The 21,735-nt window shown below is 37.2% G+C and overlaps 1 protein-coding gene across 5 annotated transcripts in view; it reads left to right on the top strand.

The window, feature by feature from the left end:
- Positions 1-21,735, top strand: part of LOC117239509 (phosphatase and actin regulator 4B) — a 392,276-nt gene that overhangs the window by 7,551 nt on the left and 362,990 nt on the right. Inside the window, exons 1-2 of one of the 5 annotated variants that reach the window (XM_033505131.1) lie at positions 3,723-4,082; positions 8,354-8,798. In XM_033505131.1, the coding sequence (XP_033361022.1) occupies positions 8,750-8,798 (49 nt within the window). In that variant the 5' untranslated portion in view covers positions 3,723-4,082; positions 8,354-8,749. Of the gene's footprint in view, positions 1-11; positions 93-3,722; positions 4,090-8,303; positions 8,799-21,735 lie in introns of those variants that run through there. The other 4 variants (XM_033505129.1, XM_033505130.1, XM_033505127.1 and 1 more) reach the window with 4 other exon arrangements.

Genomic DNA, 21,735 nt, shown 5'->3' with positions numbered 1-21,735 from the left:
TTATTTTTCAGCAGAAGAGATAACGAAGCCAACGCTGAGCAACGATGATACCCAAAATGAGGAAACGACGACACAGAGTAATGGTGATACCGGTGAGTGATAACCAAGGCAACAACTGTTTCGCTCTTGCTCTACTGTGTTTCACTTCTGGTCGATACGTCAGATGGAAGCACACCTGGTTGCACCTATCGATCTGGTGTATCAGCAATGAAAATTTGTCTTTGTACACCGTGGAAACTAGTGGCGGTTTACAACAAAATGGAAACGATCGCCTTCATTGTAGTTTATAATATTATTATAGTCAATACGCAATCAATTAATTACGCGGCAACTCTTAACGCGAGATCATGCTTATCATTAACAATCCCCGATATGAGCTTCGATTTGTCATTATGCAAGTGGGAATAAATAATTTGCCACGTGCATCGACGCTTCATATGTTTAAAATGCAACTCTGTTATTGTTGAAAAGCAGACTGTTGCATCTCCGACGCTAAATAAAGCTACAGAGATTGATACATCCGTCCATCAAACATTGATTATCTATCTATCTTGTACTTTTTACAAGGGCACGTTAAAAAACACGTGAATTTTTATTATAAACTCGTTCGAATTTATTTTGACATAAAGTATTCGGTTCGGAGAATAAAATTAAAAATTAGAAAGACGGAATCTTCAAGATGTTGGAAGACTTTCTTCACGATATTTCATAAAAATGTTAGAATCGCCGCAAGGAGATGAGAATTTTTATTACAAACTCCTTCGAATTTATTTAAACGAAAAATATTTGTTTTGGAGGATAGAACTAGAACTAAGGGTCGTCGAGATGTTGGAGTAGAATAGGATGTTGGAAAATCTTCTTCGTGATATTCCTTAGTAGCTGTTTGAGGGATTTGGTTGATCGCAGTTAGAATCTACTTCATGAAATAAGATATCATTTCTGGATTCGTGATTTTTATGAGTAGGGATGCAAAGTCTTTGCAAGTATGCAAAATCTTAGTGATTACCTATCGATTCAAACTTTCATATTTTTTTCGAAATGGTGCGGATTTTACACTTTTGTCAATTGTAACTCTTATTAAAAGCGTATAGATATCCACATCTTTTTGCTTCTGTACACCATGTTTATAAAATTTCCTCTTTGTCTCGATTGATGGTACAGTATAATATTATACTGAAATATTGAAGCTTTTCTTGAATTCATCGAACGTCTCTAATTGAACTATATAATTTTTATATAAAAAATTTTGCAAACATTCACACGACAAATTTTAAACGTTCATAAATTTTACACCACGAATTTTAAACACTCACAAATGTCATATTACATAGAAATATTTGTTTTAATCATAATCTTTGAAATATTAATATGTCTTGAAATTCTAATTCTAAGTAAATATTTTACTTTCAACATAAAATAGTGAAATACAGAAAGATATCTACTTTACATTTCTTCTTGTAAACTGTAAACCACTCTGTTCTCTCCAACGGATTTTTTCGTTTTTATTTCCAATAAAAAGAAGGAGAAAGCTTCGATTTTGACACAACAACGCTATTATTCGCTGGTTGATGTCCGTGACGTTGTACATCGTTAATCCGCGAAATGCAGTTAGGCAAGTGGATTCACATGTTCCACGCGATCCCACAAATTCGAAGGCTGAGTTCGATCGTTAGATACGGGATGGTTGATAATTGTTATTACGTTGCCCTTACGCTGTCAAATCGCAGTTGGAAAATGATTGAAACATTTCTGTAGATTGGCTTTGTCGTATGCAGCCTATAATAAATGTGTCTTGTCGTTTCGACGCTCGATTTGTGTCCGTTAATTTTGCAAAATCGGAGTAAGGATTAAATTGGAAAACGGATAACTGATTCGAATGTCTGCGCAATATATGAGATTTCGGGATTAATTTATTATTATAGTTTTCATTCGTAGAATTTGATTTCGCTACGGTCTTTCGTCAAAGCGAATATTTTATTTTCCATTTTCTTTGACGTTAATACGTAACGATGGGTGTTCGTTAATTTTATCAAAGAATAATATATAAAGAACCGCACATGTAATTTTTATTAGAAACTGTGAAAGCCCAAGGAACATTCGATGAATTGTAAACAAAAAAATTTGTTTGTTGCTAAATAATTGGAAGAAGTTCTATTTCAAACCGATTTGCTGAAAAGTTTACTTTGCTTAGTTGCGCCACTTTTTCAGCAAACCTACGATATAGTTCCAACAGTGTTACAGTAAACAGACATCAATATACAATTTCCCAGTAAAAATTTCCCTACTAACGATTTTCCGTCTGTTCTATTTAATTCTCACTAATCCACTCTCTGATGGCAGAAAGAAAATCAAAAAGAGGAAGGTGATAGGTGTTTCAATATTTATACGATTCCGTCGCGCCGTCACGTACGAGCGATTTATCGTTGTCCCGTCTTCCGTTTCTATCCCGAACTGTTCCGCGCCGCTGCGAGCGGCGTGACTTCTAATATTCTTCCCTTCTTCGACACAGCTTAACGAACTGGGAAGTTTTGGCACGGAACCGTCGAATAAACCTAGTCGAGCGTAATAGCCAACGATGTTCGCCACCGTAGCCCCGTTTCGCGACATTTTCGATCCTGGATTCTCATTTATTGTTAGTTTCACTCTAAAGGTAATTAAGGGAAAAAGGAAAAAGAAGAAACAATCTCCTTTCTCACCATTACGAACAGTCGTCGATTCATAGGATGCATCGCGTTGCCGAACGACGCCGATGCGAATAAATAGCGGGCAATTAAGCTGGCAGATTCGCGTGCGAGTTTTAATTATCGTCGTACCTAAACGCTCGCCACCGCGGCACCGATTAAAACGTTTGCCCTGCACTCGACTATTTTTCTTCAATTAGAGATTCAACTGTGAGCGCGATAATAATTAATAACGGCGAGGCGGGGTTGTTAACGCACGAATTTAGGACGAACCGCGCTGTAAGGTCGCCTAGGGGAACTGGGTCATAGCAGGTGGCGACTCGCAGAATGGGAACATCAGCAAAGGGAGAGGGAGAGAGGAAGAGACAAAAAGAGGACGTTGGAAGAGTGCACTTTTCAAAATCGGCCGCTAAACGTTTCGTTTCCGTGCTTGGGGAAGATGCACCCTCTCTCGCTGTTTTGTACAGCCTATGACTATCTTCTTTCCTGCCACCTCGTTCGCTCCATTTATCCTTCATCCGCAATATTCTACGCTAGCTTCGCTCTTCCTATTCCTCTTTCTCTCTTTACTTTCCCGCTTCTCTACACCACGCTGTCTCTCTGCTCCACTCCAAAACGCAGAATTTTATAGCTTAAAATTCGAACAATCCGGAAGAACACGAGGGAAATGTCAACCGGAAAATTGTCATTTAAAAAAATAAAGCGAAAACGTAGCTCGCGACGTTTATAGTATATAGCGAGGCCTCTCGGAAACGGGACAACAACACGTCGCTGGAGCATTCGTATTCCGGAATCGGGACTCGTTCACGGTTAGCTGGTGTGCGCTACTATGTCGTATGCGTATTTCGAAGCCCGGTAGCGGGCTTAAGCTTGCGCCGTTTCGCCTTCCTCTTTCTCTCTCTCTCCCTGTTGCACCGCCCCCTTATCCTCTCGCTTGCTCTGACAGCCTGGCCAACCCTCTTTGTCGCTCGAGCGCGGATGTCGGTGTTCTCTGTTCTCCGGGTTGCTCCCTGGCTCTCTCTCATCCCCAGTGCGCGCATCGAACCCGTCCTGGACGAAAGTCCTTCCCGCTCCGTCGCGCGTACCACGCACGTTTCTTTGTGATCGAACCCTTCACGACCTACTCGATCGACGATCGTCGTGACACGCGTGCACGGCCCATTCTCCGCCCTCGTAGATCCTATAGATCGCCTCCCGTCGGATCATCCTGTCGTCGCCTTGATCTCGTTCGGAATTTCCGATTTGTGGCGAATCATCGGACGCGCGCGTGCATCTGAAATCGCGTGTGGTGTGATCGACGTGGCTCGATCGAAGGTTTTTGCGTAACCACTGCAAGTGAAAGGAAGATTGTTGGCTCGAGAAGGGTGACGAGGCTGAGCTGGTCTTGCGAACCTGGACTAAGTGCGTGGTAAATATGTTGATAAGTTCACTCGTGCGGATTGCAAGTTTGGAATCGTGGAACGACTCGAAGTCGAGAGATCGAGAAATAGAGGGTCCTTTAACTCGACCGCTCTTTGCGAGCCTTTGTCTTCGTCCTTACGGATTGTCTTCCGGAAAAGGTTCACTTCGCGTACAGTTTCGTCGAGCTCGATGCTTCACGTGGTCTCTCCCTGCGGATACTTTCAGTTCTTTCTTCAGTTCTCGTTTTTCGATTGTTTCGTTGGGAGTTAGGCAAGATTTGGTTAACTGAATGGGATAATTGAGATTTTAGGAACTGATATGAAGTTTTTTATTAAATTACGAACAATAGCCTGTATCACGTAAGTTGATGAATTGATGCGATGTTTGCACCACGCAAACTTTAAAAGAAATATCGTGTTAATTGTAGGCACTGTGGTATTGCTGCTGATGTTTAATCTGCAATCTGATATTCAGTTTGCTCTACAAATATCATATTTCCAAATTGCTTTGAATGATCGTATAATCCTGTGATGATTTGGGTACAAATATACAGACTGTTTGATAATAATGTTTAGCAATTTGCAAACGTATAATCTTTATCAAAAGATGATATAAAAATTGAATTTATTAGAGATAATCGATTATGATTTACTAGATACTGATCAAGGCAGAAATTATTGGCACGAAAATGTATATGTTTTGTATTTGCAGAGTGTACAAAGAAAGACGAAAGCCAATAAGGGAATTTTATGTCGTTAAAGACAATTTCCTGCTTCCATATAAATTCCAGCACTCAAACTGCGAATCAATCTTTACTCGAACAAACTCATGCAGTTAATATACGGTCCATTATATCGCTTTTTCCTTTCACCATTTACGATATTATATAATCTATCGAATCGTACGATTTTTAGCAAGCAAATATTTAAATGTGCCTTTTGAAAGGAGTTCGTACTTCCCCTATGATTCGTCCCGTTTATCATAAACGAATAATACAGGAAATATTGAAATGTATCTCTTGGCAAGAACCTACATTCTCTGTATCATTTATCTTATTTATCACGAACGATGTAATTCAAATTCTGCCGCATACTTTGTACCGATAACAATACTGAAATAAATTTATAAAATTAAAAATTGATTGATCTCAGGAAAGAATAGATTGATAAAACATACGCTGCGATACTTTAGATTATTCTTTCTTTCTTTAATTGACGTATCTAAAAGATCACTTCGTTCTTGGAGATTACGTGATCATTTTGGTTATCCAATCGCTGTGTTATAAATATATTTTAGAAAAGATAGCGTATTTTATATAAATATATCTTACACAAGAAATAATTCAAATTCGCAAAAATACGTCGCTATAGATTAACAAAATTCCGTCACAAAATACCATAAATTGTCTACCTTCACAATTTTGATAGCTCCAGTATCAGAGAATAAAGTTCTAAAGTACGAAACTAATGGCACAGAATGTTTTCCACGTCCAATATATCAACTGTCGCGGATTTCACGAAAGAAACATAAAGATACGCATTCCCGCTGTTTTTCATCACGCCGAAATAGTAATATCGATTTATTGCCGGCGGCGAGCGTGGTCGAGTCAATTTCAATTTCTCACGGACACGCAACGATAGCGCGGGCAGATTCCAATCGCAAACGGAAAATAAATTCTAGTAACGAACGAGTGAAGGTAACGGTGATCGCGAATCGAACCGGGAGACACGGATAAGCTTGGCCGTGGGGCCTCGTTATTAGCAGAGCAGTACTCTCGATTTATCTAAGGGAAAAACTCGTGGCCCTTCACCAACAAAGGCGCGGTTCAATCTCTGCTCGCAGTCCCTTCCTCTTTCCCTCGAGCGATCGATCAACCCGCGAGGCCCGACGTATTAATAGCCGCGGTATAAATTTACGTGTGCAGAAACGGACGAGCGTCGCGACGCGTAGAGACAGCCATCCTTCTTTTTTCTCTCTTTGCTCTTTACTCCTTTTCACTCGTTTTGTTTTATTCTCTCTTCGCTTTGTTGTTCAGACCGATACGCCGCCGGCTGGACCGTTTCGATGACGACATCTGATGCTCTTCGTGGCTGCGACGCGACGTGGGAAATATCGCCACCCTGCGATGTCAGTTCGATACATTACTCCCTTTGTTTTTTCATTCTAGAATGCCCAAGCTGTATTGTTTGCCACCATCAGGCAAATCTGCTTTCACTGAGACGAAAGTGAGTGGATGCTTTTGACTGAGTTTTTAGTTTACATTTAGGGGATCATCTTCTTTAGGGGTAGAGAAATAGGGGTGGCAAATGAGAAGAGGGCAAGCGAGGGCAATTTTGCTGAAACGATTTTTGTGTAGCGCCGTTGAGATTTTCGATGGAAATGGTGTGTAAACATTTTGCTACTTAATTAGGTATTAGGATGTTTCTTAATGATGTGAATGGTATTTGCATTTTCGTGGTACATTGTTTTAAGTAAATGAGAATTAAAGTAATTCAAAAGTGTTTGATAGTAATTATTCTCGGATAATAACTTGTCACATTTCAAGTAGAACAGAATTACAAACGTACCAAATTTGTAGAACAACTGTACTGTTTATAATTCGTGTGTTCCGAATTATTGTATTACGCGTGTTAAGAAAAGGAAGTTCCGGTATATTGTGATGATACTGAGGTTTAATTTCGTAACAAAACACTATAACGCTTCAACTTCTGCGCTGAACATTACCCGCCCTCTTCTTACACCTCTATCAAACAAGAGAGATAATTAGGGAGATAATTAGCCTTGCCTCTGGTAGATTATGATGCATAAAAACAGCTAAAATTTTGTCAGTGATTAGTAAAATGTTGAGCGTCAAATATACACAGTCCATAAAGCGTTCTTCGTCATTATATCTAAAAATATATAAAATGTGATATTTGTATGTTTAATAATATTTTTAGAATTAATAAAAATCTTCGAAATAACGAACCAATACAATCGCCGTAATGATTTTCAGATATTTTTCTAGCAGAGAAAACTCGAAATTGTGATTAAAAAGCCCGTAGTCATCACGAACCTGTACAAAATACGACCAATATATGATTTTTGTAAATTAAAAAAATGAGTTCGGCGAAATACGACCATTTCCTTAGTTCCCTCGGAATTAATTTCAATTTTCGACCTAATAGACCAATACAGCCGCGATAGTGATTTTAAAAGAGTAATAGCCCGTTACATTATTGGCAAACTTTTCGTAGAAACTTCTATTGAACTCGTGCCAACAGAAATGTCCAGTAGTGTAGGTATATAACTATGCGAAAATTGCTTTTGTGACATTTTTAATGTAAACGCGTAGCTTGTCCTACGATCGATTAAAACGGCTTACATAAAGTAACTGTTTATCGAATTACAGAGATTGCGGTAGTTGGATAGCGACGTTCCAAGTAAACGCTTTATGCAGCGGTCTGCTCTATCGCATTAACAGAACAGCCTGACACCATGCAACATTATTGGGATTGTAGCTTTATTTTTCTTTAGGGGATGTTTAGTATCCTAATTTAGATAACCTTCGTTTGTTCTTATTATTTAGCGGCCCACGTTCCCGTCTCATCGCGCACTTCCTTATTTCAATTTTCAGTTCATAAAGCCCGATAAAGCAAAATAACGTGTTCTTAAAAATCCAAACAGATCTAACATTGGAAGTACCAGGATAACTTTAACAATGGAATTATCGAAATAATCAATTTGTAATTTTTTATAGAAATGTATAGTTTTTTAGAATTTGAATGAGTTTTTTTGTAAAATATACGAATAGAACCTTACTTCTCATCTTACGTTTGTATTTTTTTAAATACTTTACGTTTTATTATTTTCCCGTCAAGTTTTATATTTTAACTCCTGATAATTATAGTATCAAGCAAATGTTAGGATGGAAAGAGCATTAATACGTCTTATTCGATATAATGTAATTTATCGCGCTTCTTTTCTTGTCGTCTTCATTTATAAATATTATCATACATTAACACAATTATTAAGAAAGAATACACGCCAAACGCTTATACGTCTCACGAAACGGAATCAACATCGAAGGTAGAGGAAGCATACTTCACCAAAAACTAACTCAGCACAAGCCATCTGAAGCTTCGAAGTGCTGAGATCATGCAAAATCGATGTCTCGACCTCTCTTCTTCGCTTCGAGAGGAGTCTCGTTCCACGTTCCTTAATCGATCCGTCTATTGCCAGCATCATTGAGGAGGATAGAAGAAAAGAAAACAAAAAAAACGCGTTCGTAGGTGGTGTGTGTGTGCGGGCCAGCGAGAGGCAGAAAGAAAGGGAAAGTCGATGATCGGCCCGGCGATAGTTCAAGCTGGTGGTGCGTTCAACCAATATTCGCGGTGAATCGAATACCAGTGTACGGTGGAAACGCGAGTTTCACGCGATGCCAGGCGAGCATCGGTGAGACGAGCGTGATCGCGGGAAAAGTGGAACCCGACGAAGAAATCGGGTATCGTGCGTACGAACGATTACGTTTGCCCCGTCGAACTGTTCGTCGTGCTGAGGATATCAACGTCAACCTGTCGCTCTCCGAGGTGTTGAGTCTGCTGGACCACGCCGACGACGACGAGGTCCTCGCTGGCACGTCTGAGGAAAACCGGAGGAGAGCCCTGTGGCAGTTTTATTCCACGGGGATGCTCACGCACAGCCACAGCGACGGCGAGTTCCCGATTTATTCTCAGGGTGAGTTCCCTTACGAGATCTCGTTGTCTGTGGTTATCGTTGTCGGTCATGTTGCACGTTATAATTTAATTTCATGATGCTTTATGGTAAATATCTTTGGAAAAAAAATTCGAGGATTTTATTTCGTACGAATTTTTAAATAAGAATGTCAGTTAAGAAAATGATATGAAAATTAGAGTGTATTACACTCTGATTAGAATACATTAAGTTTTCTGTTTTTGTTAACAGATTTATAGAACTTTTGATGGATAGGTTTCGCATGAATTTGTTGTATATGATTGATGTTGATTGTTGAATGTTGATTAAGCGAAGAAATCTAGTGAATTTAGTATTAGTCTCTTCATTTCTTTTTTTTCATAATTTATAAACTTCTGGAAAGTATCATTTCTACTGTCTTTTATTGGGAATTTTTTGTATGATATGATTGTTGATTGATAATTATTGATTAAGCAGAAAAGAGTAAAGAAATCAAGAAGTATAAATTATTTATCTTAGTCAAGAGTTGTTGTTTTTGAAGAGTGTTATTTTTGTAGTGAGAAAGAAAGAGGATTTATAGATTGTAGATATTGGATAATTCATTCTTGGCGATGTAAATTTTTGAACTTCGTTTATTTTCCTGATTTATAATTATACATAGATGTTTCTTGCTATTTTCTTTTTATAAAAAGAAATTTTATTACAAAAAGATCGATGATTGCATTTCATAATAACGCTTTAGGTTTTTATCTGCGTGAATAAAACGTCTATCATTTGTTTAAAAGCATAGGAATTATAGAAAGCCGGGGACAGGTATATAATTCACAGGAATTGCATTTGCTAAACAGTGAGATATGTATCTATATATGTGTAATTAACAAATATGTATATCATTTAAATAAAAGAATTCTAAAGATTTAATACGATGTAAAAAAAATTCTATAGTATCTACTCGAACATTTAAAACACTTTTTACTTCCTTTCACAAAAAATATTTGATACTTTTAACGTTCTAAATTCTTATGTTTCAATGTATGTAATCGTTGTATGTACTACCTCTCGAAGTGAAAGTACAGGGCGTTACACACTAGGAAGCAAAGTCATTGTGATTTATAAAAGCCGTATTATGAAGTAAAAGTTCGGCATTCTTTTTTTCATACGTGTAGTTAACTGCCACAACATTCATAAAACTTTCAGTATCAGTTGTATACGAACTGAATCAAAAATTAAGAAATATACATTCAGTCATATTTAAAAGGTACTCATTTTTCATAATTCCGTTTGAACTTGTAACTATTTCTCTAACTTTTCCAGTGAAACTTTCGTTGCCGTATCTTCGGCTTTTTTTCTGTGATTTCTCAATTGATCTTCGTGCTATGCTCTCCGCATCGATTCAGTTCGGTATTCGTAATGTATAGGCAGCAACACTGAAGCACGTCTTGAATTTCCATCATTAGTCCAACCGGACATCCAGTCACACCGATTCTAATGAGTTTATCGGTATTAATGCCAACTGTGTTTATGGGTCATCGGTTGCCCTAATTCTAACTCGATCGAAACAGTAACGGGATCCTCGAATAATTAAGCCAAACGAGCAATCGTTGGATTTCTATCGCAGCTAGAGCAAATATTAGTGTATCGTGGATTTTAGCGTGACCATAAATGAAATATTTGTAGTTTTCTAATAATTTAAAAATACACATACTATGTAATCCGAAGGCATTTCCTGAAGGAAAGTTCTGTTCTAACTGCACCATTTTTTTAATTAAACCTCCGTAGCGAAAGTTTATTTTACATGCACGAAGCTGAATTCATAGTTACACAAACAAAAGAGGCAGACAGCGAGCAACGTGGAATAATGTTATTGGGAAATATGATAATTTCTATTATAAGATTAAATAAAATAATTTCTTAAGTTTCTTCTTACGTTACGCATCCATATGTTTCAAAAAATGTTCGTTACCTGCTACAAAAATCTTTCAGAATTAACAATCCACTTAAAAAGTTGCAGAAATTATTCCACAAATTTTCCGACAATTATTACAATCTCATTGAAACACTAATTCGGAACTTTAGTTTCCAACTTTAACTGTCTTGTACAACGAATAATTCATACATCGTGAAACGTGCTGCAGAGAGTGTTCTTCGTCGTGTTATAGTTTCACGTTGCAGCCTCGTCGCGAGGAAGCACTGCCAAATTCGCTCCGCTCCAGATGCGTGCGTTCCGCGGTTCCGGTAAAAATCCGGGTTCCACCGCAACGAAAATTTACGTCACTAAGAGGCGAACGTGCGCAGCGATGCGCTTGCCGTAACACTGTTTCCTGCATCCTTCGCCTCGTCTTCCAAGCCGACGACCTACTGAGGGATAAGCAGAGGATGTGACTGCGTAATCAATTTTTGCGCGGACTTTTAATTGCAGAGTTTTACGCAACGGAAAATTCACCGCCGACGATCGCCTACTCCCACAATTGCGTCACGTGGCTAGGTTACTCGCTTCCTAACGCGTTATTAACCATCGCGATATAGTGGCTTGTAAAAGAACTTGGCTGTAAAGATTTTACTTGCTTTTTTTACTGTATATTCCGTTCTTAAAATGGAATCTTCTCAAAATTTACATTCTTTGATTCGTTCTTAATACGTTGATTGATTCGTGTTACTAAATTTGTTGATAACGATTAGAATAAGATACATTTCATAAAGTAAATGTAATTAACATAGCGTGAATTATGTAGCTAATATTGTCGGAAAAAATATAATGCAAATATAATGTGATATTTTGCAAAAGTTAAATGTTATGATATGGTATACTTCGGTCTATTGCAGCAAAATATATATAATTCAATGTGTAACAGTCTATGTGTTACATTCAAAGATCAATACCATTTAGGCGTAGTATATATATGTATTGTAGAGAATTAAATTAGTTTATTTAAGGAAAGTAACAAAAGAGAATCCAGAGATTCGTTTGAGAAACTGATGAGATCCTGTATGAGAGAGGACGAACTTTCGTGAGATTTGTGCAAATGAATTTTTGTGCAGTTAGGCGCGAATGGATAAATGTTTTCGAAAGTTCGAATGATGTTTAGTTGTTGGAGTTCGAACGAGACATGTGTTTCATCGGTTTGTGGAAGTTTTGGTGCGCTTTCGGCTGTGAAATAATACAAATTTCACGCGATTTATGCGTGTCTGAGAAGTGATGATAATTGGGATAGTTGTTAATTGGCGATTTGGCGTTAGCTAAATCATAAAGTTATATATATATAGTCAGTCTCTTTATTAGGAACTTACATCTGGTACTTGCAATTGTAGGATATTAAATTTAATAGCTGACAAAATAGGACGATCTGATTCAATAAAAGCTTTTGGACTCGATAATTTCTCAGGTATCTCTGAAAATTCGATAAAATAAAAAGATATAACGTAAATGATTAAATTATGAAAATTAAAATCGCTATTAAACTTACCAGAAATAATTATGCAAGAAGTACAAATTTTCACAACTCGATAAATTGAAAAATTATTGTCAAATTATTTGAAAGCCATTGTTAATTATTAATTTGAAGAATTTATTTAAAAAATGTCAATTTATTGCACTTAGCATTTTAGGGTTTTCAATAAAAGCATGAACCTAAAAACTAGAATAAAGGATTTCTCGACAGCCTTTATTTCCTGGAACGTGAAGATATGTTACACGCGAATGATGTTAGATTTGCAAGCTGGAAGAGACACAGCTTCCTTCTTTTGAAATCCAGTGTTCTCGCGAATTTATGGTACTATGTATGTCAGTTTTTATTGGAATGTGAGAAGACACTCCAAGCGCTTCAGGTTTTAATTGGAATTTCGGAACTCTGTCTAACCATAGATAAGCGGACCAGGTAAATCCAGAGAAATTTACACAACAATTCAGAGTCGGAAAAATGACAGAAAACTTCGCTTTCATATTTGAAATTCAATATTATGAATTGTAATTCTTATAAATTCGATCGTCAACTGGAGAAGGTTGACGAATAAAAATTAGTTTTCCGCTGTTTGATTCAATTTATTCGTATCCGATGCTCATCAAACGTAATGATACTATTTTTAATTAATCGTAAGATATTGACCCGAATATCGAAGAGAAATAAAATACAAAAAACTCTCTAGATGGAATTGCTTTTATGTTAAACTCCCAGCTATAATCGTAACTTGATCATAGTGGATAATAATGATTTTAAAGTAAGATCGTAATATATAAGTTAATTGGTAAGATTAGGCTTTTACCCAATTACCCGTTAAATTGCAAAGAGATAGTACACGCAAATACGAGAGAAAATAAGCGTCAAATTTTAAAACATACGTACAGATATCACTATTCGCAATCGAATTAAGAATAACGTAACGAGTAAAGCGTAAATGTTTTGTTTGTTAACGAATGCTTCGTTTTCTACCATTTGTAGAAACTTTCGCGCCCGAAGATAAAATCCTTTTCCTGACATTGTACTTTAAAATATTGTCAGATATTTTAGAGATTTCTTCAAAAATTGCTTAATTCACTTACTATTCACACGTCACCGAATATCATTAACCCATTTTGCATTAGTCTCATTTCAATGTTTCAATACTTGGCAGACTAATGGACTGGGAATTAAGTGTCGTTCTATTTATTTTTTTCAAAATGACCACCTTTATGGCTACATATTTTAATCATAATTTATTCTATCTTTAAAATAGGATGAATCAATACAATTTCCCTGAACTGAATAATTCATATGCAATCAATAGCGAATGTGTTAATGAGTTAACCTTCTCCATTCTTCCTTCTTCTTCTTATTAAACAAAAAAAAAAAAGAAATAAAAGAAAGATAAAAAGAAAAGCAAAAGCACAGTAAAGTACAGTATGTCATGATGAAACATATCCAGCGCAGACCTCCAAGGAGTTCTAACATCGCGTGAAAAATTTCAAACAAAGGCGATATATCAAGATCGCAAAGCTGTTGGTTGGGCAGGCCCTTATCGAAGCATGGCAAGTTTCTTGTATGATGTTCGACGTGTTACTTATTACTCGTCGACACTGAATGACGTTGAGAAGTCCCGCGAAAGAAGCTTGATTTATCGCGGCCGGAATCGGCGTGTGGATAGCATGAGAAAAGTTGCAGATGCGATCCTGCGACGTTCCACATTCGAATAGTCGATAAATCGCGCGTCAAACGCGGCCAGGTCGAAAAGAAAAGCAATTTGCATTTTGTTTTCCGCGTCGTTTCGTTGTTGGCAGCTAAGCGAGACAAGTTTCCGAGCAAACTCGCGTTTCCTTCCCTTCTATCGCAGGAAGTGGATCGAGAATAACGTGGCTGTTCGTCGGTTTATCGTTGTCCTGGCCAATCAATCATCGTCTGCGCCGATTTAACGTCATTCTGACTCGTATTAACAGAAATAATGGACCTTAATGAGCGTAGAATGCCTTGTTAATCGTGCCATGGGTCAGATAATAGGGGAGAATTGCGAGAGAAATGCAATAACGCTACTCTTCTTAGTTGAAATTATATTTCTTTGTTGCTGCATGTCACCTTTGTTTCTCTTTATTTGATCTAAGCTGTTTAGTTATTATTTTGTAATAGCCTGTATATTGTAATGTAATATATAATTATAACTTTACTTGAAAGGCAAAAATCGCAGGGTTCTTTAAGTATTTGAACATATCTGGAAAGATGGAAAGATGCCAGATAGTTTTTGTTAAATGAAAGAATTAAATACATAAGGATAGGAAAAACATTAAACGTGAATTTAATAGCATTAGAAATTGCTGGGCTTCAATCAAGTTAAAGTGCATGACGGAATAGTTCTTGAGTGGTACTGTGTTTGATAAGATAGAAGCACAGTAATCGATTCGAGGGATTACCGTAAGATAAGGGAATTAACTTTCCTATAAATTGATGCTCTGGAATTCGATTCCAATTGATTTACACTCAATAAGACATGTTCGATACCTAAAATTTTCTAATTAAATTTGACTCGATGAATCACGGCAGAAATATATAATTTGTTAATTCATTATCTCCTATAAATTTGTTCGCTATAAACTTCTGCGTATTCTGAGTCGTTATATTCAATGTGTCCCTGATAATCTAAATTGGCACAATAAATTAGCACATTTTCTTTTTTTACGAGATTAGTAAGTGTCCTAATAATTAATAATATGTGTTAAAAATTTATTCGATGGAGTTTGATAATTTCTTCTATTAATTGAAGGAATTAATTATACACAGTTCTGATATAAAATTGTCAGGATACGAATTGTCCTTTTCTACAGATCTCTATCAAATATTTAACATGTCGGAGTGTGATTTCGAAGACAACAAACTCTCACAACAATACAACAAAGAGTATGTGGTATCTATCTCGCAAAACTCGTACAATTACTTTCATTGATCGTCGCGATAGATTTGCAGAATGACGAAGCACGTATTAGAAATTACGACAGAATATCGTCAGTCCGTCATACGCCACTCGATTAGTATTCCTCGGGCTAAATCTGTCGCGGTAAATCTACCTTCGAATTCCCATCGTAATTTCGAATCGAAGTGACTGGTTAAACGCGTCGGATTGCCGCAAACGGCATTCGAAGTTTAATTGCGCGAGCCGTGGCCGCTTCGGTCCGCATCACGCGTTTTCACGGAACGTCGCGAACACCGTTCCTTTGTTTCCGCCGAACCTGGTTATTTTCTATCGGGGTAGACACTTATCGATTCAACGACCCTCGCTACACGCGAATTTCCACCAACGTCCGAGCTTTTATTACGAGTTTGATGCAGACTTTGATTTCCCGCGTGACGAAAGAGATTTAAGAGTTAAAAGATGAATCCGTGGAATATGAACGAATCCTCTTTTCGTCTTAGTCTTCCATTCGTCTGACCATAGCAATGGACGATTTTTCCTGTCGAAGCATCCAGAGATGGAGTAAGATCCGAATCTCATTCCTTTGCATAATTTCGTCCTCCATTCTTTAGCTATTTCGTATTGAAATATTTCTTTCTAGTCATAAAACGATATTAATATAAAGAATTTCACGAAACCGTGCTTTTTCCCCGCGATCTTTGTACGAGCAATTCACAAGTCAAACTTGAACTGCTAACTTTCTGAAATTTTTTAAAATTTTAATGCCAAAGAACTTGATCCATACTTATTTCGTATTATAATTTCATCAATGTTTCCTACTTTTAACTTTGTCCAGTTAACCGATTTGGCGACGCATATGCTGCAAGCTACTATCATTGAACGACTTATCGATTCTACCACTCACATTCATCGTCGGAATACCTTTAATAGTCACTCCATCATAATCGCTTCATAATACAAAGGCGAGCACGTATTCCACACGTGTTTCGAATTGAATCGAACAAGCTCATTCATTGAACTCTGAAAGTCCCGGAAGTCGTAACTGATGTTTAACCTTCGAGGAGACTCGTTCGTGTGAAACTTTTTTAATATTTCGAAATTTTCGTGCCGTCTGCTCAGAATAGGGTTTTTTGTAATTAACTGATTAAATGAAGGGGCGCTACGTTATCCGTGAATTTGACGAAAAAAAGCAATTAGCTGTTCGTTCGATCAGCCGACCAAGGTGAAGCACGTTTTTTTGTCGGGACGAAAGTTACGTAGTTGCCCCAATTGAAGGTTGTTCGTCCTCGGATTGGAAACGTAGGGAAACTGCGGACGCCTTATCGAGCCAACGACTTAATTTTCATGACGAGCGTCTGTGTTATTTCGCGAGCACACGAGGGATTCGTCTTCCTTCCGTGCGGACGAGAAATTTAGCTCGCATCCTCGGGACGTGACACGCGTTCAACATTATGGGAACGTGTTCTCTGGAGAATTTCATTAAACCGGACTCTGGAATCGGCGACCGTGAAACGTTGATTTACGTTTGACGCCTCGTTGCGATACGGTGACTTCAAACGCACCTCCACTAACGATCATCATTCCTTTCAGGTGTTCATTACGGCTTTTTCGCGTTTCCTCGAGATTATTTGCTGAGCGTTAAATTTTATTTTCGCCCGTTAACGTTCAGATTTATCTTAAATTTATTATTCAAAAACATACAAATATTTTTGCATCTTAAACGTCCATAATTTCTTTCAGATGTACATTACGGCTTTCTCGTATGTTCTTAAGATTATTCGTTAAGCACTCAATTTTATTTCAATCTTTAAACGTTCAGGTTCGCTTCAAACCTATCATTTCAACACAAATCTGTTTGCATATATTCAAACAGCTACTTTTAGGAGTTCATTATACCTTTTTAGCGTATTAATTATTTTCCGATTGCAAGGCGGTCCACTATTTTGTTCAACAATTTAATTTCTTCCTAGAATTTATAAATTTGTCTCTCTCGCCTGTCGTTGAAATATAAACAAAAGACACTCTTTACAAATAATATTCTGTAAATCTGTAGAGAAACTTCTTAAGAAAACCATAGAGGAGTGAACTGATCTACGATGCTCGCGTGTTTCACGTGCTAACACGTACTGGTCGCTTCAACCTGCTCTTATGTGTCGTAAGCAGAAGTATCAAGGTGCTACTTCTTTCTTTTTCCGGTTTTTATAGAATACTTCACCATAGGGAATTGAAGTCAGTGACTAATCTTATTTCACCTTGAATCACGAAACAAAACATCTTCACAAGCTGATTTTCTTACTAATGGCAACAAAAACGAAGTTAGCGGAGAAACGAAACGAATCTTAAGCTAGGGGTTCCACATCATCGGATGCAGCAGCAAATTAGCAGGTTCGTGTCGAGGCGGCGAGGCTTACCGAAGGGAGGATTAATCCGATTTGCATTTAATCAGTACGCGAGCCATGCGTTGAATATTCAAAACACACATTGAAGGGTTTTGCTGGATCGTCGAGTTGTTGCATTAGGCGGTCCGCTGCTATACATTTGTCTTTCTTCATGAACGATGCTACGATGGCCTATATATCGTGTTTTTATTCCGTTGTAAAAATATAAAACACGGTAATAATTTTTTTCTTAGAAAAAGAAATAAATCATAATGAATTATTATCGTTATAAGTTACCGTTTCCGTGGCAAAAATTGATTAGTTGACAAATCAAATAAAATTCTATCCCTGTATTTATTTTCTCCAAATTTGTATTTTTATTGCGAACAGTTTTAAGAATTTGATTTAACGAGAGATCTTACAATGTAATAAAGACACGTACGATGTGTAATTTTTATTAATTAGTAAATATTTCAGAAGTATGACTTTGGAGTATGTTTGCTTATATGAATCAGTTGAGAAACAAAATAATCAACTACATCTTGTGATACCTAAAAAAAAAACAAAAAAAGAAATAAACACTGATTAAGATTTACAAATTTTCAGAAGATGAATTTTATTTAGTTTGGATACTGATGGCTTACATTTGAATTGATAATGGAATCTATGATTTTGTTTTTCCTTGTCAGGAAGATGATATTAAAGATAATTATCGAACAGAATGGAAAAGTAGGCAAAAAATATTGAAATCTAAATGTTTGAAAGTGGGTGAAGAACAATGTCTGGCGCCAATCCCTCGTTTGTCGAATGGTTAACACGTTACATAGGAATCACGAGATATCTCGTGTTTCTACCTTATTGCTTGCAGGTGGATCATGAGATATCTCGTGTTTTATTGTCGATGAATATTCATTATTCAGCATCGAGTAACACAACAGCTTAATTTTTGAGCAAATTTGCCTTGCTTAATCGTGCTATAAATGTTGATCACGTTTTGTGTTGGATACAAACATATTGCTCATTATGTTTACACACGTTATATAAATTATAGGATCAATGATTCCTATTGTGGATCATTAATAATTACCATTCTATAGATTATTTTCTAAATAATAATATCCTTTCTGTGTTGAAAAGAGTTGGTAAAATATAGAATCAGGTTTATTCTATTTATATAACATCCACTTCTTTTTTATAAAAGGTAACTGTATAAGTGCGATACAGCTTTTATTAAAAAATTTGTACAATGTATATCTAATTCCATTCACGGATGAGATTAAAAAGCGTAAGGTTTTATTCGCTGTAATTAAAATGGAAAATGAAAAGCGTTCTGGCCGCTAAAAAAAACTGACTCTGCGAAGTGCAAACAAAAGTGTGAATTTGACGAATTATCCGCATCGCGCGAAAGAATGTAAAACATTAGTTTCCATTAAATTGACGTGAAAATGGCGTACCCACATCCGAGTGTTCCATTATTAATTTTCATCCTGCTCCTTTTTCCTGTACAACGTATTTACTTTATGAGTGATATTAGCGAAACGCTGGAAAATGAGAATAAAGACACGATACTTCTGTGAAAATGCTGGTTGTTTGCTGAGTAACTATAAAACGCAACAGATACAAATATTTGACGTGCATATTTAATTAAGCGATCGAGGGGAACGTTTTAAAATTCACGCAAACACAAACGAACGCTATATGAAAAGAAACGGATGACCAGAGTAAATATAAAATGTCAAATAGATTTTTAATAAGATAATAGCTTTTAAATCGATCCTTTTATTCATCTGTCGTTTATCCAGTGATATAGGTTCCTTTACTCTAAATTGGCATTTTTGGGTCGCAGGTAACCGTATCAGTTTGAATTAGATTTAGGTTATCCAATTCTTATTTTATATTCGAAAGTGGGTCAAAATAAAGATGTCACGTTCGTAATAAATTCGAACTAAATATTCCAAAATTACGTGACGTAACCCGTATCTAATCCAAACCGTGACAGTCATCTATGTCCGCAAGGTACAAATTGAAACTGAGAGAACGACGTACAAAGAGCATTACATAAGAGCTCACATTTTTCTCGATAAGAAAAAAAAGGAATAGATATTTCTATCTCTGTTAGCAAATCGTTAATGATACGAGGAAAGAATCGACACAAATGTTTGGAATCGCAGCGAAAGCAACGTGGCGTGCGTTGTTTCCGTCGAAACGAGAACGAGAGTGCGACACGATGAAAAGTGTGACACTCTCGACGCTCGGAGAAACAGATCCAGGAAACGAAGAGTAAAGGAAAGAAAGAGACAAAAACTGGTCGCGCGTGTCGAGGCTGGAGTTATAATCTCACAGTGTCGCGAATGAGGAGCAAGGGATTAAAAGGGAAAAGCGGCCGGGCCGTTCGTTTACGCGGCATCCCGTTTCCGCGTTTATGGACGAGCCTCTTCAAGAAAGCTCATCCTCTTAGCAACCTGTTAAATATTCACGAGAAGCGGCCGTTTGAGCGTGCGTTACCGAGTCGACGAGTTGCGGGACCTGCGAGACCCGAGCTGGTTCACCTGGCGTCGAGCTACGAGCCCCTTGAGAACCTGCCTGCTCTTCCTTCTCCTTTTCCTTTGCCTATCTACCTTGCCAACCAGACAAAAGGCTCGTTAAGATTTCCTCCTTGGAAATTACTGCGCGCCCGATTAAAAGGGCTGCTCGGTTTCATTAAACCTTCAACTACCACTGCTTGTTTATGCGTCTGGTCTGTGGCTCGCGTTCCACACAACTGTCGCGCGAATCTCGTTTCTCTGAGAAACAGAAACGGTTTTTCTTCAGAGTTGAACTGCAGCTTGTAACTGCAGGTTGTAAAGGTGAATAGTAAAATAATGGATATTGGAATTTGTCTGGTTTTAACATGTATGTTCGGTTTAAAAAAGATGGTAAGGAATGCGAGAATTCGTATGAGTTTTGATTGGGTCCATGATGATGTCCTTGCAGGACTTATATTTTTATAATACATATTAGTAATTGTATTTTAATAAAAAAAGTTCTACAGTTGATCGAAAAGTACTCTTACACTTACAAAGATACACGTACGTAAAAAATACGAATAATAATAAACGTAATAATACGATAGCGTGTGCTACGCTTGGACAAGATGAATTCAATATTCCAGCCTCTCAAACGACGTTGATCACTAATTAATTCACTCGAGGCAAATTCATGAATATTGTCGGAGAACCGTCGATAATGATGAGCATTGTTCAGTTGATGGAATCAATAATCTGTTTACTAATGAACTATTATACAATATGTTATGCTTGAATAAATATCATATTCCATCATTAAAGGCAGCTACGACTAAAACATATTTTAGATAAATTCTTGCTTTCCTCAGTTTCTTAACAAAACACGTTTCCAAGCACATTAGTATAAAGCAACACGATCCACGGATAGCTATGTAGTATCGAAGTTCCGAAAGTTTAGGATTACTATGTATTTCGCAAAATTTAAAAATTTGAAAGAAAGTTAGCCTAAATTATAGTTACATGGTTTTATGGTTTGTTTCGTCGGAAATGTACGAAACTAAGAGAAATTATTTCTAGAAATTATTCATATCGTTAGAACATTGTTTCTTCGATCATGGTTTTTGTGGAATTCAACTAACTCTGTAGAAAAAAAATCAAGAGCCCTCAAATCCGAGGAATATGATAATAAAACCTACTATCATTTACTATCATCTAAATTGCTATTATTCAAATAGACATCACTGATTCTCGAATTCAGAAGATGTCAATTTCTTTTATCGAATGTCGCTTCACGATCGTCTCCTGAATTTTCTAGCTCTGCAAATTCCCGGAGGGTTTCCTCTTGCAGTCTGAATCCAACAGCGAAAACCTGTCGCCATAATTCTGCACCACTCGGTTCCGATTCCCCTGAGCACGGAACGAGTCTCTCTCATACGTAAGATGCAGAGAGCCGGCCAAAGAATTCGGAATAGGGTCGCCATAATCGTGGTAATCGACGTAATCGCCCCTTCTTTTGTGCAGCTTGTTTCATGAACCATAGAAACGATACATCAGGCCACTGTACCAGGATTTCAGGAGCTCTGGAATTATCGAGACGAATTTTTCTCTACTACGCTCCACTTGGAGTCTTAGAGACGGGCCTTAACCTTTTTATCGCCTCTTCTTCTCGAAATGAGTTTTAAGGATACTCTAGACTCTAAAGTACCT

This window comes from Bombus vosnesenskii, unplaced genomic scaffold, assembly GCF_011952255.1.
Source record: "Bombus vosnesenskii isolate JDL3184/JDL3185 unplaced genomic scaffold, Bvos_JDL3184-5_v1.1 scf7180000014105, whole genome shotgun sequence".
Lineage (NCBI taxonomy): Eukaryota > Metazoa > Arthropoda > Insecta > Hymenoptera > Apidae > Bombus > Bombus vosnesenskii.
The sequence above is the reverse complement of the archived record's forward strand: the minus strand, read 5'-3'. Positions and strand labels throughout refer to the sequence as shown.